The sequence below is a fragment of the Callionymus lyra genome, chromosome 13 (assembly GCF_982586985.1).
Source record: "Callionymus lyra chromosome 13, fCalLyr1.hap1.1, whole genome shotgun sequence".
Taxonomy (NCBI): domain Eukaryota; kingdom Metazoa; phylum Chordata; class Actinopteri; order Syngnathiformes; family Callionymidae; genus Callionymus; species Callionymus lyra.
This window is the reverse complement of record NC_141830.1, coordinates 9,039,606-9,062,997: the sequence shown is the minus strand read 5'-3', so window position 1 is coordinate 9,062,997 and position 23,392 is coordinate 9,039,606. Positions and strand designations below refer to the sequence as shown.

General features: G+C 44.0%; 2 protein-coding genes across 2 annotated transcripts; both read right to left on the bottom strand.

The window, feature by feature from the left end:
• Positions 1-2,471: 2,471 nt before the first annotated feature.
• On the bottom strand, positions 2,472-11,730 carry LOC148067266 (uncharacterized). Its single transcript, XM_087805135.1, has 4 exons — positions 11,679-11,730; positions 3,591-3,684; positions 3,373-3,498; positions 2,472-3,229 (listed from the first exon to the last, which is right to left on the bottom strand). The coding sequence occupies exons 1-4, from the start codon at positions 11,679-11,681 to the stop codon at positions 3,090-3,092; spliced, it is 363 nt and encodes a 120-aa protein (XP_087661261.1). The 5' UTR covers positions 11,682-11,730; the 3' UTR covers positions 2,472-3,089.
• Positions 11,731-16,286: 4,556 nt separating this feature from the next.
• LOC148067265 (uncharacterized) lies at positions 16,287-20,054 on the bottom strand. Its single transcript, XM_087805134.1, has 4 exons — positions 19,962-20,054; positions 18,567-18,708; positions 18,344-18,475; positions 16,287-18,191 (listed from the first exon to the last, which is right to left on the bottom strand). The coding sequence occupies exons 1-4, from the start codon at positions 19,962-19,964 to the stop codon at positions 18,082-18,084; spliced, it is 387 nt and encodes a 128-aa protein (XP_087661260.1). The 5' UTR covers positions 19,965-20,054; the 3' UTR covers positions 16,287-18,081.
• Between the last annotated feature and the right edge of the window lie 3,338 nt (positions 20,055-23,392).

Genomic DNA, 23,392 nt, shown 5'->3' with positions numbered 1-23,392 from the left:
GTGCGTAGACAGACTCGCAGACCGATGAGATGCTGGCTAAAGCAGAGTCGGTAACGTCAATCCTACCCTCATGCTCGATGAGGTAAAGGAGGCGGGCGAGGCACGCGTCTGCCGCTGTCTCTTGAGCGAGGAGGGGCCATGAGATGGCGCCAAGGTCCTGTGCATCTTCACGGATGGAGGCCATGAGTGCTGACTCCGTGGTATCAGCCACACTCTGTGAGCCCAGAAAGAGCCCGTTTGCTGAGCCTGAGGGAGAAGGGTGTCTTGACGTCGTGTCAGCGGCGTGATTGCTCACACCAGGCAGGTGCACAATGTCGAAATGCCACGGGTGCGTTGCTTGAGTCTGAACAGGCGAGAGTTCGTAATCTCATCGAGTGTGCGGTCGCCGAAGATCTTCACCAGAGGCTTGTGATCGGTAACCACAACGAGGTTGTCACATCCCTGGGTGAAGTATTTCGTCTGCTCAAGGCCCCAGGCGACAGCTAGCGCCTCCCCTTCGATGGCTGCATAGCGTTGCTCTGCTGAGGACAGGAAACGTGACCCGGCGAGGGTGATCCTCCATCCACCTGGGCAGCACGTCACGGAGGAGGTCATCGTGTACTCTCTGCTGCCAGTGTAGGGGCACGTTGGCTGCAGTGTGGCATGCTTTAGGCGTGGCTGCTGGGTCTACATGTATTTCAATAGGTGGCCCCTCCATACAAGGCAAGGCCTGATGGGGGCAGGTGTTGAACGTAGACGAGGCGTACCTGTCGAGCAGCCATTTCCTCATACGGCTGTTGTTCTCCGGTGTGCATGGAAATGGCAGTGTCGTAGGCCGTGGTGGTGGCGCCGTACGCTGGGGACATGAGCACTGGACAACCTCAGGACTATCAAGGCCCCAACCGCTACTGCCAGTGGAGCGAGTAGCGTTGACCGACAAGGGTGTATTAGGTGTGCTGAGGATGTCAGGGCAGTTCCCATATCCAGGCCCTAGGCAAGAGGCCGAGGCAGAGTAGTGACTCATAGGAGAGGTACATGGCGCGGACTGAGCTACTCACATACACCATGGAGCGGCAGCATGACGCCACGCGGGCGTCTGTCGACAGGTTGGTGAAGAAGGCTCCCTCAATGGCTATGGGGGAGCGGTTGGCAGCCGACAGACTGCGGTTAACGGGGCGTAGGACATCGCGCGAGAACCCACAGGACAGAAACTCTGACAGGGACCAGAGGTCTGACTGTGCACCAGTGTCAGCAATGGCGGATATGGTCACCCCAGCGTTCGAACCTCTGCCACTGGTGCTGCCTGGTACGCCCACCTCGTCCACTGAGATGGTAATTGACACTCGGGGGTGGTCTCTCAGTCTGGCTCGCCTCCATTCGCCCCTGAAGAAGATGTGGTGTTCGAGCCTGATGGGCTTGGGTTTGTTGACACTACGATGTGTAGCCCGAGTGTGGCGTCGACTCCCACGATGATTATCAGAGCAAGCTCCAGCCATTGATGAGATCTGGGAGATTTGCTCTGAGGCCATGGCAGCCTGCTGGCCTTCAGATGATGGTGGGGGCCACCTCCTTCGCCGAGGGGCTTTGTAACAGTCAATACAGACCTGGTGAGGCCTAGAATTCCATCCCCGAGATCCCTCTGTGAAGACTTTAAAGGCGCTGTTACAGTCTGGGCAAGAGGCCTGTTTGGCCGGAATGAGGACATGGCTGATAGAGTGGGTGACGGGAGAGCATTGCGAGCCATTTCTTTGTTTTCGACAAGTGCAATCACCTCATTCACAGGTTTCCACAGGATATCAGGTGTGCCTAGTGTTTCACGGCGTATGTCTGAATCATAAATTCCATTAAGTAAGACGTCACGTATGATGTGGTCAGTATAGTCCACGTTCTGGCCACATACACATACAGCACTGTAGTCGCAAGTCTCCGCCTTCCCTCGTACTCTGGCAGTGAAGGCCCGGAATGCTTCATCCCGCTCCTGATGCAGCTGAAGCAGTTCAGTGCGCAGGACACATGTGGCTACTGGAATGACTGCTAACGAGCGCATGGCGGCCATCAAATCTGCCAATGACCCAGCGGTGGCATGTGGATTCGCTTTCAACAGGCTGTCTCCGAGTTCGGGCCCAGCACACTGAAACAGTTGGAAAGTAGCCTGCGTGTCGTCTATGCCCGAGCCAGTGCGAAAGACATCCCAACGCCGGGTAAACACGTTCCATTCCTCTATTGATACACCGATGTCAACTTTAGGACGATCAAGTTTTGGGCCTCGAGGTGTTGGGGCTTAGGCTGGCATGGCTGTGGCCGGCGGGTTTTGATGGGCAAGTCCATGATTTGTTAGCAGGGCTATGGCGAGGGCTTTAGACACATCTTCGGTCACAAAAGTGCATCCGGGGACAGAGCATTCAACGACAACCATGGCTCCTTCATGAAGAAACACTCCTCAATGTCGAATTATTTCTTTAATGACAGAGATGAAGGAGCCCTACAATGATACAAACAATTGCAGTATGAGCAAATAGTAATAACTCTTAAATGTGAACATACAACATAACATGAATCATCACATGTTACAGCATTACTCATATTATGCAGTTGTTGTATTCATTTAGTTATAAAACATTAAACATTCGACTTACATGAATTAGGCTGAACAGCACAATCAAATCACCTTGACATGAACATGTGCATATCAACAAATATGGCCGGTTCCTAACTGAGCCGGTCATAGCAATATCCTACATTTCCCCCTAGTGGCCAATGATAAATCCTCCACTGTTTCCATAATAATACTTTAAATCTGCATTAAACAGTAGCAGCTGTTTCCATAATAATACTTCACATCTGCATTAAACAATAGCAGCTGTTTCCATAATAATACTTCACATCTGCATTAAACAGTAGCAGCTGTTTCCATAATAATACTTCACATCTGCATTAAACAATAACAGCTGTTTCCATAATAATACTTCACATCTGCATTAAACAGTAGCAGCTGTTTCCATAATAATACTTCACATCTGTATTAAACAAGAGCAGCTGTTTCCATAATAATACTTTACATCTGCATTAAACAATAGCAGCTGTTTCCATAATAATACTTCACATCTGCATTAAACAATAGCAGCTGTTTCCATGTCACTTCCGTCTTGTTTTTCGACGTTTGAGTCGAGATCCACCGTCATGACGTTGTGATCCCCAATCATGGAGTAGTTTAACTCTGAGTTTACGATGTGATAGCTTCTACTTTCACCTATGAGTGGAATGAAGAAGATTATTGTCGTGCATATTTAAACAACAATACATAAACTACAAAAAACACTTTCAACAACTCTAAAACAGATTTCAAGATGAGAATGATTGACTGAAAATCTGTCAACGATCTACACGACTCACCTCCGCTCTCGGATTGCATTTGGAGAAGTTCTGATTCGGTACAAGAACACTTCTGGTTCTGGAAGCTGCAGTTGTTGAGGGTGGAGTCGCTGATGTTCACGTGGATCACAATCTGTGGTTGTTTAGCTGTTTTTTTTTTTTTTTTTTTTTTTTTTAAAAGAGAAGCATGAAAATGGTAAAAACATTTCTATCCGATAAACAGGTTTGTTTTAATCTACCTTGGATGTGTGTGACATCTTCACACTGCTCGCTGGTGATGACCTTCATCCCCTGCAGGACTCTCTTCACCTGGGCTGATCCATTAGTCTCCACCTGGAATAAAGTTGTTTATAGTCTTCAGAACCAGAAATTGTCCATCAGCTTTCAAAACTGCTGGAGTCGACTGTATCCTCTCATCCTCAGTCGTCAAAGGGGATTAAAATTTTATTTTAGCTGCGGAGGACGGAACGACTGCTGCTATCTAGCGACCAGAAACCGTGACCAACCCGTGAATAGTTGCATGTTAATGGTAAAAAATATATATATATATATATATATTTTATACACAACCATAAATAGCTTTGATTTTAAAACAAATTAATTGGAATGCCATATAAATCAATACAGTAAGTTGAAAAGTGATACTGTAATGTTGAACCATTATTTTAATATATTGCTTAGGTTTTTGGTTTAGTATTTCAATGTCAATAAAGGTCATCCTGTGCCTCACACCTTAAGGACGTGAACTGGAGCAGTGCAGGTCTAGAACCTTTGTATGAATCAACAGAGAAACGTATACAATTGTTGAAGGTTTGGCCTTCAATACTCAGTTCATTTATCGTCGCTGCTCCAAGAACTTCGCCTTAGGGGGATCCCTGCTGCTGTCCGATCCACGTCACGCCGTCTCCCCGCCATGTCACGTGACACTTTACAATTAAAAGGTCAGGTTTTCTGGACGCTATTGAATAAATGTTGAAGTTTTTTAATATTAAAAAAGTAAAGCTTTCAATTTGTTGACGAGGCTGCGTGTACACAGGTATGTTTGTATTTTCCTCTTCCTGGTTATCGAGAGTTGTCAATCACAAATCGCCGACAACTTTACACAATTTTTCACTCGACAAAACTCCCTCGCAAAACCTCTAAGGTGAGTAAAATATTTTTTGGAACATAATATATATTATATATTATATATTTACCTGTAAATGCGCCAAATGTCTTCTAAATTGATCGATTCGCAAATCGTTTTTTGGACCCGCCGATTTCCTGGTCGAGTCCGACGAGCCATGTTGACATTTTCCGTCACTTCCGACTAATTTCATGACGTTTATTCAAGTTCAATACAACGTCATTTTTTTAATGTATCCATTATTTTACATTTAAACAACTTAAGTTATACGAATATAACTATATCGCATATATATCTCACAAAAAACACGTACGTCAAGTGATTTATGTAGTCATAACAGTCATGTAAGCAAAGCAGAAAACCCCTGAGTTATCTATTATAACCTCAGGTTCTGCGAGTTGGTGCGAAGCCCTCCAAAGGTTCGCTATGGGTTTACCCCGAGGCACCGCCTCGTCTCTGAGAAAGCTTAATGAACTCGCCACCCAGCAGGGGGCAGTACCTTCCTATAAAGGCGGGCAGCACCCGCCGCACTTTCTCCAACTGAAAACTCAGCGAGAAGGGCGGCCGCTGGGCGACGAGGTTGGAGGGCTTCGCACCAACTCGCAGAACCTGAGGTTATAATAGATAACTCAGGGGTTCTGCTTCATTGGTGCTCCGCCCTCCAACGGCTTCGCTATGGGTTTACCCAAAAGGCGAAGCCTGACGGGATAAATGTACCCCCAGCTGGACGCCGCTCCTGGAGCAGCATCACTAGGGCCCCGCCGGCCCAGGGTCCAATCCCACTTGAGCCGTGGGCCCTGAGGGGGGCACAACAGCGCTCAAGACAGTATGAGCTACTGATCCCGCCGTTACGTCGAGGAGATAGGCCTTAGCGAAGGTAGACGTGGACGCCCAAGAGGCAGCAGAGCAGATATCCTCTGCTGCCACACCCCGCAAAAGAGCCACTGAGGCTGCCACGCCACGGGTGGAATGTGCCCTCAGACCGCTAGGAGCGGATCCACCCGCTGCTCGGTAGGCACGGATAATGGCCGATCTCACCCAATGAGAGAACCTCTGGGGGGAGAGAGCCTCTCCCCGCCGGCATCTACCGTGGCAGACAAAAAGGGCATCAGAGCGCCTAAACTCGGCCACCCGCCGCAAGTAACAGGCCAACGCCCTCACTGGACACAACAGGTGGAGACGCTCCTGACCCGGGTCCGAGTGAGGCGGCGGGTGAAAGGCCCGCAGCGTGAAGGTCGTCGCCCGGAACAAGGAACTCAGAATCTTCGGGCGGAACGCTGGGTTAGGACGCAAAGACACCGAAGACTCCTCGACGCCAAAGGAAAGACACTCAGGGCTAATGGAGAGGGCACAAAGCTCACTTGCTCTCTTCGTGGTTGTTAGTGCCAGAAGGAGCGATACCTTGAAAGACAAGATATCCAATGGGACTTGGTCAAGAGGCTCGAAGGTCGGCCCTGTGAGAGAGTCCAGTACCAACTGGAGATCCCACTGAGGGCTGGAAGGCCTTGCAGGAGGTCGAAGCCTGCAGGCACCCCGCAGGAAACGCGCCACCAAAGGGTGGGCGCGAACCGAAGCACCCTCAAAACCGACATGCCTCGTCGCTATGGCTGATGCGAACACTCTCAGTGTCGCCACAGTCCGCCCGTTATCCAGCAAATGTTGCAGGAAAGACAGGATAGCGGAGACCAAACAAGAGCTGGGGTCCAAGGACCTGTCTGAACACCAGCGGGAGAATATCCCCCACTTTGAGGCATAAAGCCTACGTGTTGATGGGGCCCGGGCGTTCTCCAGCGTGTGGAGAACGTCCGGGTCCAGGGTCCCGATCAGCTCGTCCCGTGCAGGAGCCACACCTTGAGAGGCCGGCCCAGCACCGGGGGCGCTGTCAGTGTCCCCCCCCGCCTGACACAGGGCAGCGGGGCCCCAAGGGATGGCCCACGGGGCCCCGACCGCCATGCGCACCAGCTCTGGGAACCAGAGCGCCCCCGGGGAGTCTGGTGCCACTAGAATTAACCTCAGCCCCCCCCCGCCTCGTCCTCCGAATCAGGGGGAGAAGGAGCCGCGGAGGAGGGAAGGCGAACAGCAGACCGACCGGCCACCTCGAATGGGCTAAAGTGTCCACGCCTAGTGGGGGGCGGTCCGAAGCCCTGAGGGAGAACCAAAGAGGGCATTTGAAGTTCTCCTTGCTGGCGAAGAGGTCTGCAACCGGGTGACCGAATCGAGACCAGATCTCGCTTGCCACTGCCTCGGACAGACCCCATTCGTCCTGGACGGCCCCCCTCGACAGTCTGTCCGCTACTGCATTCAGCTCGCCCGGGACGTGCTGGGCTCTGAGCGAAAGCAGGTGACAGTCCGCCCACAGCCAAATCTTCCTTGCCACACACAGAAGGGCTGGGGATCTGACTCCACCTTGGCGATTTACGTACGCCACGGCGGTGGAGCTGTCTGAAAATACTAGGACGTTGGACTGTGACAGTTGGGGAGAGAGGTGAAGCAGGACATTGTGAATTGCCTTCAGCTCTAGCCAGTTTATGTGTCTGAGCACCGGACTGCTCCAGACCCCACTGGCATAGGCCTGACCCGAGGTGCCTCCCCAACCTGTCAGGGAAGCGTCTGTGAACACTTGAGTGTAACGAAGGACGCAACCCAATGGAACTCTCCGCCTGAGGTTGGCGTGAGAGTTCCAGAACTGGATGTCCTGCAAAACCCGAGCGGGAAGGCGCACTTTCCGACCTCTTTCCCGCTTGAGGTCTAGCTTGAGACGACCAAACCATCTCTGAAGCTCCCTCATGTGCAGCAAGCCCAGCCGAACAACCGTGTGGGCTGCCGCCATGAGCCCCAGGAGGGACATAACAGTGCCTGCTGTTGTCACGTGACACCGAGCTTCCAGCAACTGTGTTGTCAGTCGGAGAATGGGCTGGATACGCACGTCCGGGAGGCGCGCGTATCCTTCCTCCGAGTTCAACAGTACCCCCAGGTAAACTAACTGTTGAGCTGGAGTCAGAGCGCTCTTGCTGAGGTTCACTGTGAACCCCAGGGTGGCAATATGGCTCAACACCTTCTGTGTGTGAGCGTAACTTTCTGCCTCTGACCTGGCAAGGATCAACCAGTCGTCCAGATAGGTCAAGATCCTTACCCCACTCACTCTCAAAGGCTCCACTGCCGCTTCCACACACTTGGTGAAGGTCCTGGGTGCCAGAGAGTAGCCGAACAGAAGTCGAGTGTACTGAAACACCCGACCCTCGAGGGTGAAACGCAAGTACTTTCGATGTCTCTTGACTATCGGTATGTGAAAGTACGCGTCGGTCAGGTTGATAGATGTCATCCAATCTCCTGGACATACACCTGAAAGCAGTTTCTTGACTGTCAACATGCGAAACGGGCGGGTAGCTATGAACTTGTTCAAATAGCTGAGGTCCAGAATGGGCCTCCAACCCCCGGTCTTCTTCGCCACGAGGAAGTACCGGGAGTAAAACCCTGACATCATCTCGGCTGCAGGGACCAGTTCTACGACCTCCTTCTGCAGCAGAGTAGACACCTCGTTTCTCAGACAGGATAGTTTCTCCTGCTCCACCATACGCGTCCAGAGAATCCCTGAAAAACGCGGGGGTTGACGGGCAAACTGTAGCGCATAGCCCCGCCTGATTACTCCCCCCAGCCAAGTGGGTCCTAGAAGTAAAACCAGGCGACTCCAAGCCGAATAATGTTCTGTCAGAACCGCAGCCCCTGCGAACCTTGGGTAGTCCTCCGGCCCGCCCCCCATGGACGGGCCGTAGACGAAAGGGCATCACACAAGCCGCGTCTCTATCTCTTGAATCCACAGAGCATGTACTCGAGTTGGATTCACTAGAACCCCCACTCTCATACATAAAAGCCGGCTCTGTGGGAGAAGCGCGCAAGTGCGCGTGAGACACCTCAGATGCGCGTCGTGCGTGTTTCCTTCCCCCCCCGGAAGTCTTCCCAACTCCCTGAGCACTTCTTAGTGTCACCGGAGCTGACAAAACCCGCGATGTGGAGGAAAGCGCTGGAGAATTAACCCGGAGCTGAAGTGAGTTAGGTCGCGCGCGCGTCGGCACCGCATCACTCACCCGGTCCCGTACATTCTCCACCCCCGCTGGCGGTCCCGATCTGTTCGTCACTCGTGAGATCCGACCGCCACGCACCTCTCCAGTTGATCGACCAGACGGGACGGAAGTTCCTCGCCCTCGCCTGGTCTCAGAACGGCGAAAAAACTCGCGCGTAAAAACACCAGGTTGCGTCAGTTCCATGGCGCTTCTCCGCCGCCAAACGTGACGTCCTCCACGGTGCCAGTGTTTGTAGACAGCGCTGTGGGGGAAGGAACAACCTCCGGTTAACATAGACATGTCCGGACAAGTTCCACTCACCTCATCAGCTGTCACGCTCTGTCGGGCACGAGCGCTGGTCGACGCGGAAGTAAACACAGCTGATTCAGCCGGTCTCGCGGACCTCTGCTCGTCTGTAAACAAAACACATGTGGTTGAGTCTGCCCCTCATTCGTGTGGACAGACTCCGTTATTGCAGTCTCGGTATGACCCGGACGAAGGGGTTTAAAACCTCCTTCGGACTGTGTTATGAGAGGAAAATCACGCCGTCTATGACCGGCGGAGCATGTTAGCTTAGCATTAGCGGCGAAAGTTTCTAATGACGCCTGTGAATACGTCACACTCACAGGCGGAAACACATGCACGCTACCAACATCTCTCTCAGAACGAACCACAGAAAACGTCATACGTTCTCTTGTTTTATTCCCGACACATTCCCTTGAATGAATAGGGTGGAGGAGCCCTCGGCCGTCGACTCTGCTGCGGCTGCTGGCTCCCCGGCTCGCGCTGCGGATCTTGGCGACGCTCACTCGTCGCACGCCGCCGCTGTTGCCGATGTTGTTGGTGCTGCTGGGGTGGCTGGTCTCTGGTGACGCTTCCCCCCAGCACCAGATGATGATGCCGACGAACGGGATCTCCGTCTCCGCGTATCCCCGTCGCGCATCGTCATCACGCCAAACGTGACGTCATCCATGACGTTTCTCCGCCAAACGTGACGTCATCCATGGCGCCGGGATTTTCTTGACAACGCTCATCGGCGGTCAAACCCCGTCAGCGCATGTCAACACGGAAGTAAACACAGCTGATCAAGCCGGTCTCGTGGACATTTGCTTATCAGGCCGACGAACGGGATCTTCTCCGCGTATCCCCGTCGCGCCTCGTCATCACGCCCATGCAGGTGATGGCGGAGCTGCGCCGCCTCCTGCCGGGCCATTCCTCTCAATGGTGCGTCCGTTCCATGGCGTTTCTCCGCCAAACGTGACGTCATCCATGACGTTTCTCCGCCAAACGTGACGTCATCCATGGCGCCGGGATTTTTTTGACAACGCTCATCGGCGGTCAAACCCCGTCAGCGCATGTCAACACGGAAGTGAAGTAAACACAGCTGATCAAGCCGGTCTCGTGGACATTTGCTTATCTGGAAACAAAGCACATGGTTGAGTCTGCCCTTCATTCGTGTGGACAGACTCCATTATTACAGTCTCGGCACGACCCGGACGAAGGGGTTTAAAACCTCCTCCGAACTGTGTTCTGAGAGGAAACTCTCGCCGTCTATGAACGGCGGAGCATGTTAGCTTAGCATTAGCGGCGAAAGTCTCTAATGACGCCTGTGAATACGTCACACTCACAGGCGGAGCCACATGCACACTAATACCTCTCAGGTGAACCCGTCGAGTGCTGCAGGAGGGCCATGTGGCCTGCAAGAGATACTCACCTGATCGCTCTCGCATACCCCATGGTCGACTCCATGCAGCGAGCCAGTCGTCCTCCTCGTCGACATCTGTTCATGACCGATGGACGACTCAGCTCGACTCATCAGGGCCCAACACGTTGGAACGTGAGCTTGTCGAGTGCAGCGCACAGGACTGCCGTGTTGTCTATTTTAAACAACACGGCAGTCCTGTGTTGATCATAATCATGATCTGAGGCGGCGTGGGTCGACAAGCCTCGAACGCTTCCCAACACTGTCAAAAGCCGTGGGAAGCGCTCGGAAGGCCACATAATCATCACGTGTGATTTGGGCCTCTAGGCAAACGAAGCAGACATGTGTGTCTCCTCTTCAGGGAGTCTTCGTGCACACATGGTTCACTTCAATATTCATTCGCCATCATTACATTCCACTGTCAGGAGCTTTCTCGCTGAGTTGAAAAAGGAGAAAGTGCGGCGGGTGCTGCCCGCCTTTATAGGAAGGTACTGCCCCCTGCTGGGTGGCGAGTTCATTAAGCTTTCTCAGAGACGAGGCGGTGCCTCGGGGTAAACCCATAGCGAAGCCGTTGGAGGGCGGAGCACCAATGAAGCAGAACGTATGATTGTTGAGTGCGTGTATATATATATGCTGGTGAGAACTAAATTATATATATTTATTTTTTTGTTCACACATAAAAACATATCTTATTCTGTTTGACCAATTTTATTTAACAAAATTCACCCCCATTTATTAGTATGAGTATGTTACTAACCTGCGTTCCTCATTATGCAGGCGGATGATGCGTGGTTGGGGGCGTGTCTAGCGTGTGCATGCGTGTTCTGTGTTGTGTTGATGAGGAGGCGAGCAGTGAAGCCGCATATGCACGTTTGTCCGGAGAAATACTATTGGAAATAAAAACCATTGAAGCCAGTAAAGTTGTTGTTTCTGTGGAGACTCTCCGTGACCATCTTCAGCTTAACTATACGGACATTAAGTTACCACCGACGAACGAGCCAGCTAAGATGATAACTTAGTTTCGGAAACCAGCGGGTCTTAACTACGGTAAAGACGATAGAAGGCTGGAAAGGTAACAAGTATGAGGAGGTTGACCAGGTTATTATAGTCCATAACTTTCTTAATATTTATCGAAGAAAGAATATACATTATTTATTATTTATTATAATATGCATTAATTAATTAATATACATTTATATGATACTGGTTCATTAAAAACGATGAATATTTTACACACATAAAAAGAAAAAATCGAGTTCCATCGTGTGGATTGTACTTTTGTTGACCAGGTGTGCGCGGCTAGGGCCGGGTCTAGGCAGGGGCAAGAGGGGGCCTGGCACAATGCCCCCTCAAGATTTGTGGCTGCCCACTCATACATGCCTGTCCAGACCCGGCCCTGGTAACAATACTGAAGGAGTTAATTCAAATATGATCTTACCATGTCAACGATGGGTTTTTCCGTCTCAGTGCCGTGGATAATAGACAGACTTCCGGAGTTCGCTGCAGACGCTTTGGAAATACTTTTGCTTATATGCACAAACTTGTTCGTGTTTCCCACAGAAAGGTGACGCAGAAAACGTTTGACCAATCAGGTCAAGACACGCAATATCTGCATTAACCGTAAGCATCTAAAACCATCTGATGATGTATCTCCAGTTGATCAGGCATGTGGTGCACTCTGCTGTCAGCCTTCCAAATCTGAATCAGAACCAGCATCTTTATTAAATGGAATGCATCATCACATGCAGTCATAACTATGTAAATAAAACACACAACAATAACATAGAATTAAAAAGCAAATAAGCCTAGAACAACAATCAGTATTTACCTGTAACATGCTGTGCCAGCTTCAGCATGTGGCAAACATTCAACATTACAAAAACTCTCTCACCAGTCACTGGATGTGGAAAAGAGGTCTTCAGGGGCTCAAGAGGGTTTGCTTTGAGTTCACAACCAAGTCGGTTGCACATGCTGATGTTTGATGCATGTCCATCCACTCTCAGACCACAAGCATGAAGTTCCTCCGTTGCATGGACAACCAAGACCTTCTTTGTTTCCGGTAAGAGAGTCCTGGTCAAATAGTAGCCAACTGGAGCTTTCCAGTGCCCTAGAAGGCCCACCACCATAAAAACGAGAGCCTCAGAGGCCACGTCGGTCTCATTTAATCCATCCCAATATCCACAAAGGGTGACATGACGTCACATCTGTTGCTCCTGAAGCTATTTCTCTTCTCCTGCTCCAGACTCTCCAGCCAGAGCTTTATGAAGTCTGGCTTTTAGAACAGTGGGAGATAAAGGCAAAGCGTAATAGTGGTCCTATTGGAAAGAGGGAAGAAAATATATTGTGGTATTTATAACACATTACTCACTAATGAAACTGGCCCCCATTGTTCATTTCTCAGTCCCACTGCTTTCACCCTGAGCATCTCAGTTACAGTGACATATACAGTGCATGTACTCATGTGTATTTCAGTGTGCCTAAAATGAGAGGCAACAAATGCGATAAAGATTTTAATATGACCACGGCCTTGATGTCCATGTGTTTTGAAAGCATGTACTCACAACATCAGAACGAGGTTCAGCTTCAGGAAAACGCTGAGGCTAGTCCACTGGCAGGCTTTCTTCTGCTTTTTTTGAAGTTTAGGTTGTCCTTGATGGTACTTGCTAAAATTTAAGAAACATAAAACACATTTAAAAGAAAAAAAAAGTTTTTAAGCATTGGAAAGAGTACTGCACTTTATTCCTAAACATGCAGACTGAAAAAAAAGTTTAGAAAAGTATGGCTTACATGGACATATGAATCATAGAAAATTTGTAGTAAAACCAGCATTTTTAAAATATCCAAGCACCCTATATATCTTAGCTTGATGTATGGCGATTCGAACGTACCAAACCGTTTGAAAAACGGTCCAGAATTCGGCGAATAATTGTATTTCAAAATTGAGAAATACCTCTTTCCCTGCAGCGGCCTCTGAGGGCTTTTTTTCCCGCCCGAATGCGATGTTCGTCGCGTGATTTACGCGTCACCTTCTCGCGATCTGTGATTAATTCATTTTAACTTAAGTTCATTTGTATACACATTACTACCATCTAGTGGTCTTTAAGTATAACTACCTCGATTATTCTAAATGAATTAGATTATTGTAGATCTAATAATACAGAATATTGTAACTATAGTACAATTACTGTATGCAGACAAAAACAAACAGACATATACAGTGTGTACAAGAACACAATCACATTTAAGTATATTAACACACCATAATAATAAATAGACAACTGGTTCTAAGGTTTTGCAACATTGGGCCATTGTTGAATGTTGAACCATTATTTTAATATATTGATTAGGTTTTTGGTTTAGTATTTCAATGTCAATAAAGGTCATCCTGTGCCTCACATCTTCAGGAAGGGAACTGGAGCAGTGCAGGTCTAGAACCTTGGTATGAAACAACAGAGAAACGTATACAATTGTTGAAGGTTAGGGCTTCAATACTACACAATCTTCATCTGAACTATACGGACATCAAGTTACCACCGTCGAACGAGCCAGCTAAGTTGACAACTTAGTTTCGGAAACCAGCGGGTCTTAACCACGGTAAAGACGCCAGAAGGCTGGAACGGTAACACTGGGGGTTCATTGGAAAAAGCATCTGAGCGTGCCAAGAGACAGTATGACAAAAATATTTGTCAAGTCCAGTACCAGGTTGGCGACACAGTGTGGTACCCGATTAAAGGGACCAAAAGAGTGAAGAACAAAGTCCGGATGTTCCTACCCTTTTACGAGGGACCTTACTTTGTCGTAGGTCAACCGGACGACCTTATCTATAAGTAAGTAAGTAAGTAAGTAAGTAAGTAATATTTATTTATATAGCGCTTTTCGAGACCAGGGTCACAAAGCGCTTTAACAATCAAAACAATACTCAAAACAGTAAATACAATACAAAAATAAATCTATTGCATGAAGAAGAGCTCCAGGTCCAAAACCAAAGTGGTTCATCATGACAAGCTAAAGCACTACTACCCTAGAACTCCACTTGACAACAGCTGGGTGTTCCAGGACATCAACATGCAGACACAAGAGAGGACGCCATCCGCCGCTGTAGACCAGGATGACATCGGTCCCCTCGACTTGTGGGACACCTCATCTGATGCTGAGCATAAACATCAGGGAGAGAGACTAGCCGGCCGCCCACTGGTGCACCCTTTCCTCGGCGACCACCAAGGGTTTGCAGAGCTCCAGACATGTTTGGTGACTGGCTGAGTCTCTGAAGGCGGGGTGATGATCACCTGAGATAGGGTGTAGGCGGATCGCTGCCCTACTCAGGTCGAAAGGAGAAAAAAAAATCACTGTTACATTGTTTACAATCGTTGTTTGTTAAAATGTGTATTAATATTGTTATCTTTATCACAGTTTTATGATGATAAGAGTAAGGAGAATGATTCGTTCTGATATTGTTAAAAAAAAAGAAAAAAGAGCTTAAAGGTTTACTAAATTACCTTTTGTGTGGTAATTGAGGATTTCAGGGCATGTACACGTTGGATACGACTATTTTGATACCCAAATCTAAATACCTTGTGCCTTATATTGACGGGAATGTTAAAAAGTGAAATTGAGCAACTGTTACCTATTTCCGGAGTAATGCACATATTTGTTATGGACACTTTGTTGCATTTACATGTGGATGGTAAGGGTTTAGTCATAGATGGTAGAGTGGTTGCCTGCAGTCCAAAAGGTTGCAGGTTCAATCCCAGCTCCAGACAAGCTTGTGTCGTTGTGTCCCTGAGCAAGACACTTCACCCTGATTGCTCCTGATGGCAGACTTGGCGCGGGTGTGCAGCCTACTCCCATCAGTATGTGTGAATGGCTGTCAAAGCGCTTTGTGACCCTGGTCTAGAAAGGCGCTATATAAATAGAGATTATTATTATTATTATTACTAGATGTAGATCATTCTCATGGTTTTCTCCCGCTTAGAATAGCCCACTGACGGACCCTAGGGGTTGGGATGTTTGCAAGTGTGATGTCACATGTCCTGTTTATAACGTGTATTATGTCCTGGAGTGATATTAAGGGTTTAATTAAAATACTATTAGAAATAAAAACCATTGGAGCCAGAAAAGTTGTCGTTCCTCTGAAGACTCTCCATGACAATCTTCATCTTAACTATACGGACATCAAGTTACCACCGTCGACGCCAGAAGGCTGGAACGGTAACACTGGGAATCCCTGCTGCTGCTGAAAAAAAGGGAGAAAGTCCGCGTGGATAGTACTTGTTGACCACGCATGCGCGACTACAGTTGTAACAACAACACTGCAGGTGTGTTTAAAAACAAAAAATAATTCAAATATGATCTTACCATGTCGACGACGATGGTCGCGGTACCTTTTTTTCACACGGCAGGGGCGGACTGACTGTAATCCATTTTTCTACAGTAAAAAAACATGAAACTTTGTTCACTTATACTTCAAAACCTGCTGAACATGAAAATAAAGTCAGATCTTTGTCAACTATTACGGTTGTTTTTTTTTAAATAATAAAATACATTGTGCACAAACAGCTTTTTAAGCAAATAGAACATCATAAGTCAGTACTTTTGTTTATTTCAAAAAACGTAAATTCATTATTTTGCAAGAAAACAAAAAAAGAAATACGGGAAATTATAACAGATCATTATTTCAACACCATTATTTATATTAAGTATATTTATAAATATTTATAGCTACCCCAGCAAGTGATGAGAAGCATCATAAACTTTTTTATGGATGCGTTTTATACATGACCCATCCTTCATGGGAGCATCATCGGATAGTTCGGAGTATAAATGACCCATTTCTATTCTTTCGTTTCAAACCTGCGACCATTTCAGATCCAGGCCTGGTGGAGAGGCTGCATGTCCCGCAGAGGTTTGGGCAACAAGGCGGACAAAAAGAAAGGCAAGAAAGGCAAGGGTGATGGAAAGAAAAAGAAGAAATAAATGTGTTTGTATTTCCTCTCCTCACATCTTTCCTCATTTTTGTAGAAGGCAGTAACAAAGCATGCCAACAAAAGATGATTTCATATATTTTTTATTTCAATACGTTTGACGACAATTATTGAATCATCAAGGCAGTCATTCTGCGGCACCTAATACATCCATTCTTAGTCTTTCATAAGCATCTGCTTGTGAGTATTCTAATGTTTAAAATAACATTTAATATAATACTGGAATATGATACTATGAGGCTGAACAGCTTAGTCAATTGTTTGCTAGAAATCAAACAATGGCTGAGTGAAAACACTTTGCTGCTAAATGTGGACAAAAATGAAACTCCTGATGATAAGTTTCCAGGGTTGAGTCAGTACTTGGGTGACTTAGGTCCATCTGTCAAACTGAGCCTGAGAAACCTGGGTGTTGTATTTGACAAAGACATGTCTCTAGTTCTTCACTGCAGAAAACTGACCAGAAACTGTTTCCTTCAACTGAGAAGGATCTCTAAATTTAGGAAAATGATGTCACAACATTTACAGACTATTTCAACAGTTTGTATTCATGTCTAAACAAGAAAGAGCTGTCTCGCCTGAAGTTAATACAAAACTCAGTGAGAATTCTGACCCGTCAGACCTTACATCAGTGATCTGATCCAGCCTTACACCCCAGTTCGGGCTCTTAGGTCTGTGAATCAAAATCTACTAATGGTTCCACGCACACGGTTCAGGACCAAAGTAGAGAAATCCTTACAGTCTGTTGCTTCTAAGCTTTTGAATTATCTTCATCTCCCTCTGTGTTTGATGATCTACTGACTCCTTCAAGAAAGATCTTAAGACATTTTTATTTGTTCAGGCTTTTCCTTGATTTTCTGGAACTCCTGTGTTGGTCTCAGTGCTATCTTGATCTTTTACGTATATATTTTATTGAGTATTGCTTTGATTGTTTAAGCGCTTTGTGAACCTGGTCTGGAAAATCGCTATAAATAAAAATTACTTACTTACTTACATGCCACTACAGTCATTAAGAGAGTTTTCTAAGTTTTCTTACAAAGAAACTACATAAATGACACCAATAATAATTGTTCAGATTCTAACATTCATGGCGTCACCTGGACTTTCGAACTCTTTGGTTGAATGGTAACATTTGGAAGTGAAACATGATTAAGGTTAAATATCATCCACAACACTGAACCCTAGACTGGTCGTGACACAAGATAACAGACAACAGGTTCACTCTGTGTACAAGCAGCCATTTTGGAGAATTAGGGATTATTAATCCACACATATTTAATATACGAATAAACCGTTCACACTCACAATTCCTGCACGTACTTGAGGTTTATTAACTGATGTAATGATTATAGTAATGATGTAAGAATACTTTACATCTGCATTAAAAAATAGCATCCGTTTCCATAGCAATACTTCCCATCTTTATAAACAATAGCATCCATTTCCATAGGAATACTTCACATCTGTATTAAACAATAGCATCTGTTTCCATAGGAATACTTCACACTGTATTAGAAATAGCAGCTGTTTCCATAGGAATACTTCACATCTGTATCAAACAATAGCATCTGTTTCCATAGGAATACTTCACACTGTATTAGAAATAGCAGGTGTTTCCATAGGAATACTTCACATCTGTATCAAACAAAATCATCTGTTTCCATAGGAATACTTCAGATCTGTATCAAACAACATCATCTGTTTCCATAGGGATACTTCACATCTGTATCAAACAACATCATCTGTTTCCATAGGAATACTTCACATCTGCATTAAACAACATCATCTGTTACCATAGGAATACTTCACATCTGCATTAAACAACATCATCTGTTTCCATAGGAATACTTCACATCTGCACATTCAGTCTTGTTTTTCGACGTTTGAGTCGAGATCCACCGTCATGACGTTGTGATCCCCAAACATGGCGTAGTTTAACTCTGAGTTTTCGATGTGATAGCTTCTACTTTCACCTATGAGTGGAATGAAGAAGATTATTATCGTTCAAATTGAAACAGCAATACATAAACTACAAAAAAACACTTTCAACAACTCTATAACAGATTTCAAGATGAGAATGGTTGAATGAAAATCTGTCATTCATTCAACGATCTACACGACTCACCTCCGCTCTCACATTGCATTTGGAGAAGTTCTGATCCGGTACAAGAACACTTCTGGTTCTGGAAGCTGCAGTTGTTGAGGGTGGAGTCTCTGATGTTGATGATGTTCACTTGGATAATCTGTGGTTGTTTAGCTGTTTTTTTTTGTTAATTTTTTTTTTAAAAGAGAAGCATGAAAATGGTAAAAAACATTTCTATCCGATAAACAGGTTTGTTTTAATCTACCTTGGATGTGTGTGACATCTTCACACTGCTCGCCGGTCGATGGTCGGCAGAAAACCGCACCAACCATATCAAGACAGTGATTTGCCATGACCTTCATCCTCTGCAGGACTCTCTTCACCTGGGCTGATCCACAAGTCTCCACCTGGAATAAAGTTGTTGATAGTCTTCAGGTACTTTTTCAAATGTGATTCACCAGGGCCAGATTTTCTTGAAGCAGAGTAATACTTCAGGGGTACGATTGTCAAGAAGCACCACACAGAGGCGACTTTCCGATATGTATTGATACTGTAGTAACAAGGATGTATTTGTCTGTATTTGACTCATGTCTGATGTGACCAGATGTGTGCTGAGCCCCCTCCTCTTCACTCTGCTGACCCATGACTGCACCCCATCATCCAGCTCCAACCGGTTCATCAAGTTTGCGGACGACACAAGCGTGTTGGGTCTCATCAACAACAGCGATGAGACGGTCCACACTTGCACTACCTGTGCATTAACTTTGATTTTTGTTTATAATCTATATTAGTATGTCTTAATACATGCATATTTGACAATAAAAAGAACTTGAACTTGAACATGACTCTTGACGAAGTCGTAACTGCTTTCATTTTTTTTTAAAACCAAAAATTGGCCATCAGCTTTAAAAACTGCTGGAGTCGACTGTATCCTCTCGTCCTCAGTCGCCACAGGGGATTTTAATTTTATTTTGGCTGCGGAGGAGGGAATGACTGCTGCTATCTAGCGGCCAGAAACTGTTACCAACCCGTGAATAGTTGCATGTTAATAGTAAAAAAGAAAGTAAAATAAACATTCTATTTTATACTCAACCATGAATAGCCTTGGTTTAAAAACAAAACATTTCAATCAATACAGTTATAGAGCGATACTGTAATGTTGGACCATTATTTTAATATATTGCTTAGGTTTTTGGTTTAGTATTTCAATGTCAATAAAGGTCATCCTGTGCCTCACATCTTCAGGAAGGGAACTGGAGCAGTGCAGGTCTAGAACCTTTGTATGAAACAACAGAGAAACGTATACAATTGTTGAAGGTTAGGGCTTCAATACTCAGTTCATGTGTCCTCCCCTTAGGTGAATCCCTGCTGCTGTCCGAACTACGTCACGCCCTCTACGCGCAATGTCACGTGACCATTTACAATAAATGGGTCAGGTTTTATGGACGCTATTGAAGAAATGTTGTAGTTTTTTAATATTATACAAAAGTAAAACTTTCAATTTGTTGACGAGGCTTCGTGTTAAAAAAAAAGAAAAAGTTCCGACTTGTGGATTGTACTTGTTGACTTGTTCTGCGACTATAGTTGTAATAACAACATTGCAGGAGTGTTTACAAAAAAAAATTAAAAAAATAAAAAAGTAATTCAAACAAGATCTTACCATGTCGACGATGGTTTTTCAATTTCGGTGCCTTTGATCATGGACTGAACTCTGAAGCACGTACGTACTCGACGCTTTGGAAGTAAAGTTGCACACATGCGCACTGGCTCCCACACGCATGCGCACTGTGGTCTGCGGGTGTTTCAATAAATTTCTACATTAAATATTGGAGTATATATTTGAAACATAGAGTGTGATAGACTTATTCCATTAATTCAAAAATACATGTTCCAAATTCACTTTTCTTTTTAAATGTGCCTCTTTTTCTTTTATCAACTTAGCACATGTCAACAAGTGTGTATTTCGACATTTTGTAAATATACATCTACACACGGCCTGAATATTGCATCACAATAACGGTATGAAAGGCCGCATCCTTTAATATCTATAGTTGGTTAAATTGACTATATTCTGGTCGTTTAATTCCACATGCGTGAAAGTAGTCACAACAAACCATTGCATTACGCTGCATTCAAGTGGAGTACGTAAGCAGTAATGCACTCCAAATGAATATTAATTAAAGTATCTCCTTCGATCCACCGAAACGTTTTCTTGTCTGCTTTGTAACACGTTTTGTAATCTAGAATGTGAGGTAATGTTTCAATGCTTAAAAGATCCAAAATTGTCCTTTTTTTTTTTAAAAGAAGTCTGTTTGTTTTGTTATTTATACACCACTAACATTGATGGTCTTTTATCTTGTTGTTATATTTAGGTTCAGTCAAACACATTGTCAAAATGACCATCAAACATTTGGTTGAGTTGATAAAACAAAATATGAAGTAGGTTTCAAAGCAAAGTATGTACATTTAAGTAGTACTACTCTTTTTTCCCCTGGTGACTCCACATGTAGTAGCCGCGAACATTTCGTTACTTCAATCAAAAAAGTTACTTACATTTAAAAAAAAAAAAAGACTGCAAAACTTTTTTCACTTTGATTAAAAAAAATACTCTACATTTTTGATGACAATGAGATGCCCTGAGACATAAAAGGTAACTTCAATTCAAGGAAATATTAAAGTAACCGTTTTTTATTGATAACATTTCTTTTTTGATGGAAACTTTTTTTAGTTTGAAAATTGATTTTATATTGAAGTAACTTTTTTATTTAAATAACAAAGAAAGAAATGTTTGCTACTTGGCAAACATAGTCTGTATGTTGTTGTCCTAATTTGTACACTTTAAAAATATTCCAGTAGATGGCGTTGTTTCGTTATTTCTTACACCTCATTTCTTCCACAATTAGATATTTATCGACATCTATTTTTGTTAACATTCCGAGATATTTTGCAAACCTTTCTTGCAAACGTGATATTTGAAATATAATCTATGCTTAAATAACAACAAATAATAAAACAAAAAGTTATTCATGTGGAGGCTTTAAGAAAAATGTATTTGTATTTCACGTGTTTTAGTTGCAATAGTTATTCATTCTGCATCATTCAAGACAACAACTATTTCATTGAAATGAGGATAAAGGGAAACTATTCTAAACTAGTCTTTACTTAAAGACATTAAGAAACACTACTGATGATGTGTTCAGGAGCATTGGAGGATTTATTAAAAAAAAAAAAAAAAAAAAAAATTAAAATGTTGGTAACGAGCAGTATGGAAGAATATTACTATGTATTGTGCTTGATTAACACTGACATCAATACACTGCACTAAAACAATAATATTATCTTTAGTTTATTTTTTATAATAAAATACATTGTGCACAAACAGCTTTTTAAGCAAATAGAACGTCATAAGTCAGTACTTAAATTATTTCAACAAGTTAATTATTTTGCAATAAAACAAAAGAATAAACTTGTAAATTACAACAGATCATTATTTCAACACCAGCATTTCTCTCAAGACTTCCTGGAATCTGGGATTGTTTAATCTTTCTGTGTGTGTGAGGCTTTGTGACCTCGGCCTTTGAGTTGTGAACCTGAGTTTAGTTTAAGTGAATGCAATGCAAGAATAGGATTATTTAATATGAATTAAATATGTAAGATTATCAGTTAATCAAGTGACTATTTGAAATGTGTGTTAAATCTAGGTGATTGATTACAGTAAAGTTGTCATTTCCTTACACTCTCCCTGATTACATCATGAACTAATGATGCAATAAAACAAAGACAAGTCTGTTTTCAAAATAATGATCGCGAATCTGATTATAAACTAAACATGCTAAACTATCATCCGTATAGTGCCACACAAAGATTACATATGGTGAGAAAGCAACAGAGGAAACACAGATTCATTTAACAATTATACATTATGAGCATTTCTCTCAAATCACAAAAAAAAGAAAAAATCCAAAAAAAAAAATTAATAATAATAATAATTCCAAATTATGCTATGAATTAAAACTGAAGTAATAGAATGCCAAATCATCAAAAAACATATTCACAATAACTAACTCAAATCTAATAAGTCTATTTTGAAGTAGAGATTTTGTTCAAATATATATTGATATGGAGCCAGTATCCACTGCTTTGAAAAACCTCTTTAACGAGGTAAAAAGAAAGCAGCAGCCCCGTTTTCGGCGACTTGGATGTGGGCTCTTCGTGTGAGGTGTTGATGACGTACTCCTCTGTCAACAGTGCATCATTGAGCTCGTCCTGCAACATAGGAAAGACATGAACAGCATCGCATTCTTTGGACAAATGAGAAACAATACATCTTTAAATCATGCTTTTTATTTAGAATTGACTCATACTACTTCATGCAGACAAAATTAACCCCTTCCTATTTACTACCCAAGTCAGAGAGATAGTAAAACACAGTCGTACCTTATTCTCGAGCTGTTTTCTACACCAAAAATTTAAACTAATTGAATGCAATCTGGACAGAGCTCCCTTCAGCAGTGTTGATCGACAGAACCGTGCAACAAGAATCACCATCACGTAACAAACCTATTATCCAGCTAAGTATCTATCTAAGTCCTCCCCCTGAGGGACAAATAGAACAACCTAATTTATTTGTATTTAAAAAATGTTTTCTTGAATAACTTGATATCCAAATCTATTGTCAAATCATTTAATTAATCATAATACTCTTTGTATTAACTCTCTTAAATTAGATTAATTAATTATTCATTTAATTAAATTAAAATATATGACATTATTAGCTAAAAAAAAATTCTAAGCTTTGTTTAATCTTTATTATTCCTCTTAGATTTGGTTTGAAAGTCTATTGCTAAAGTAAATGGATAATATCAAATATAAAAAAGTGACTGTCAAAAGTGACCATTTCTGCATCCGTTTATTTATTCAATTTTGTTTTTTCTATATTAGCATTTCTATTGTTGGATTTACGGACCTAAGTTTAACCAATTAATAAAAGACTAACTAAGACTTAATTTATGAATAATTTAAAAATTTAAAATTTAAAAATTTAAAATAAAAAAAGTAAAAATCTACTCTATAAAATATTTTTTCCGATTA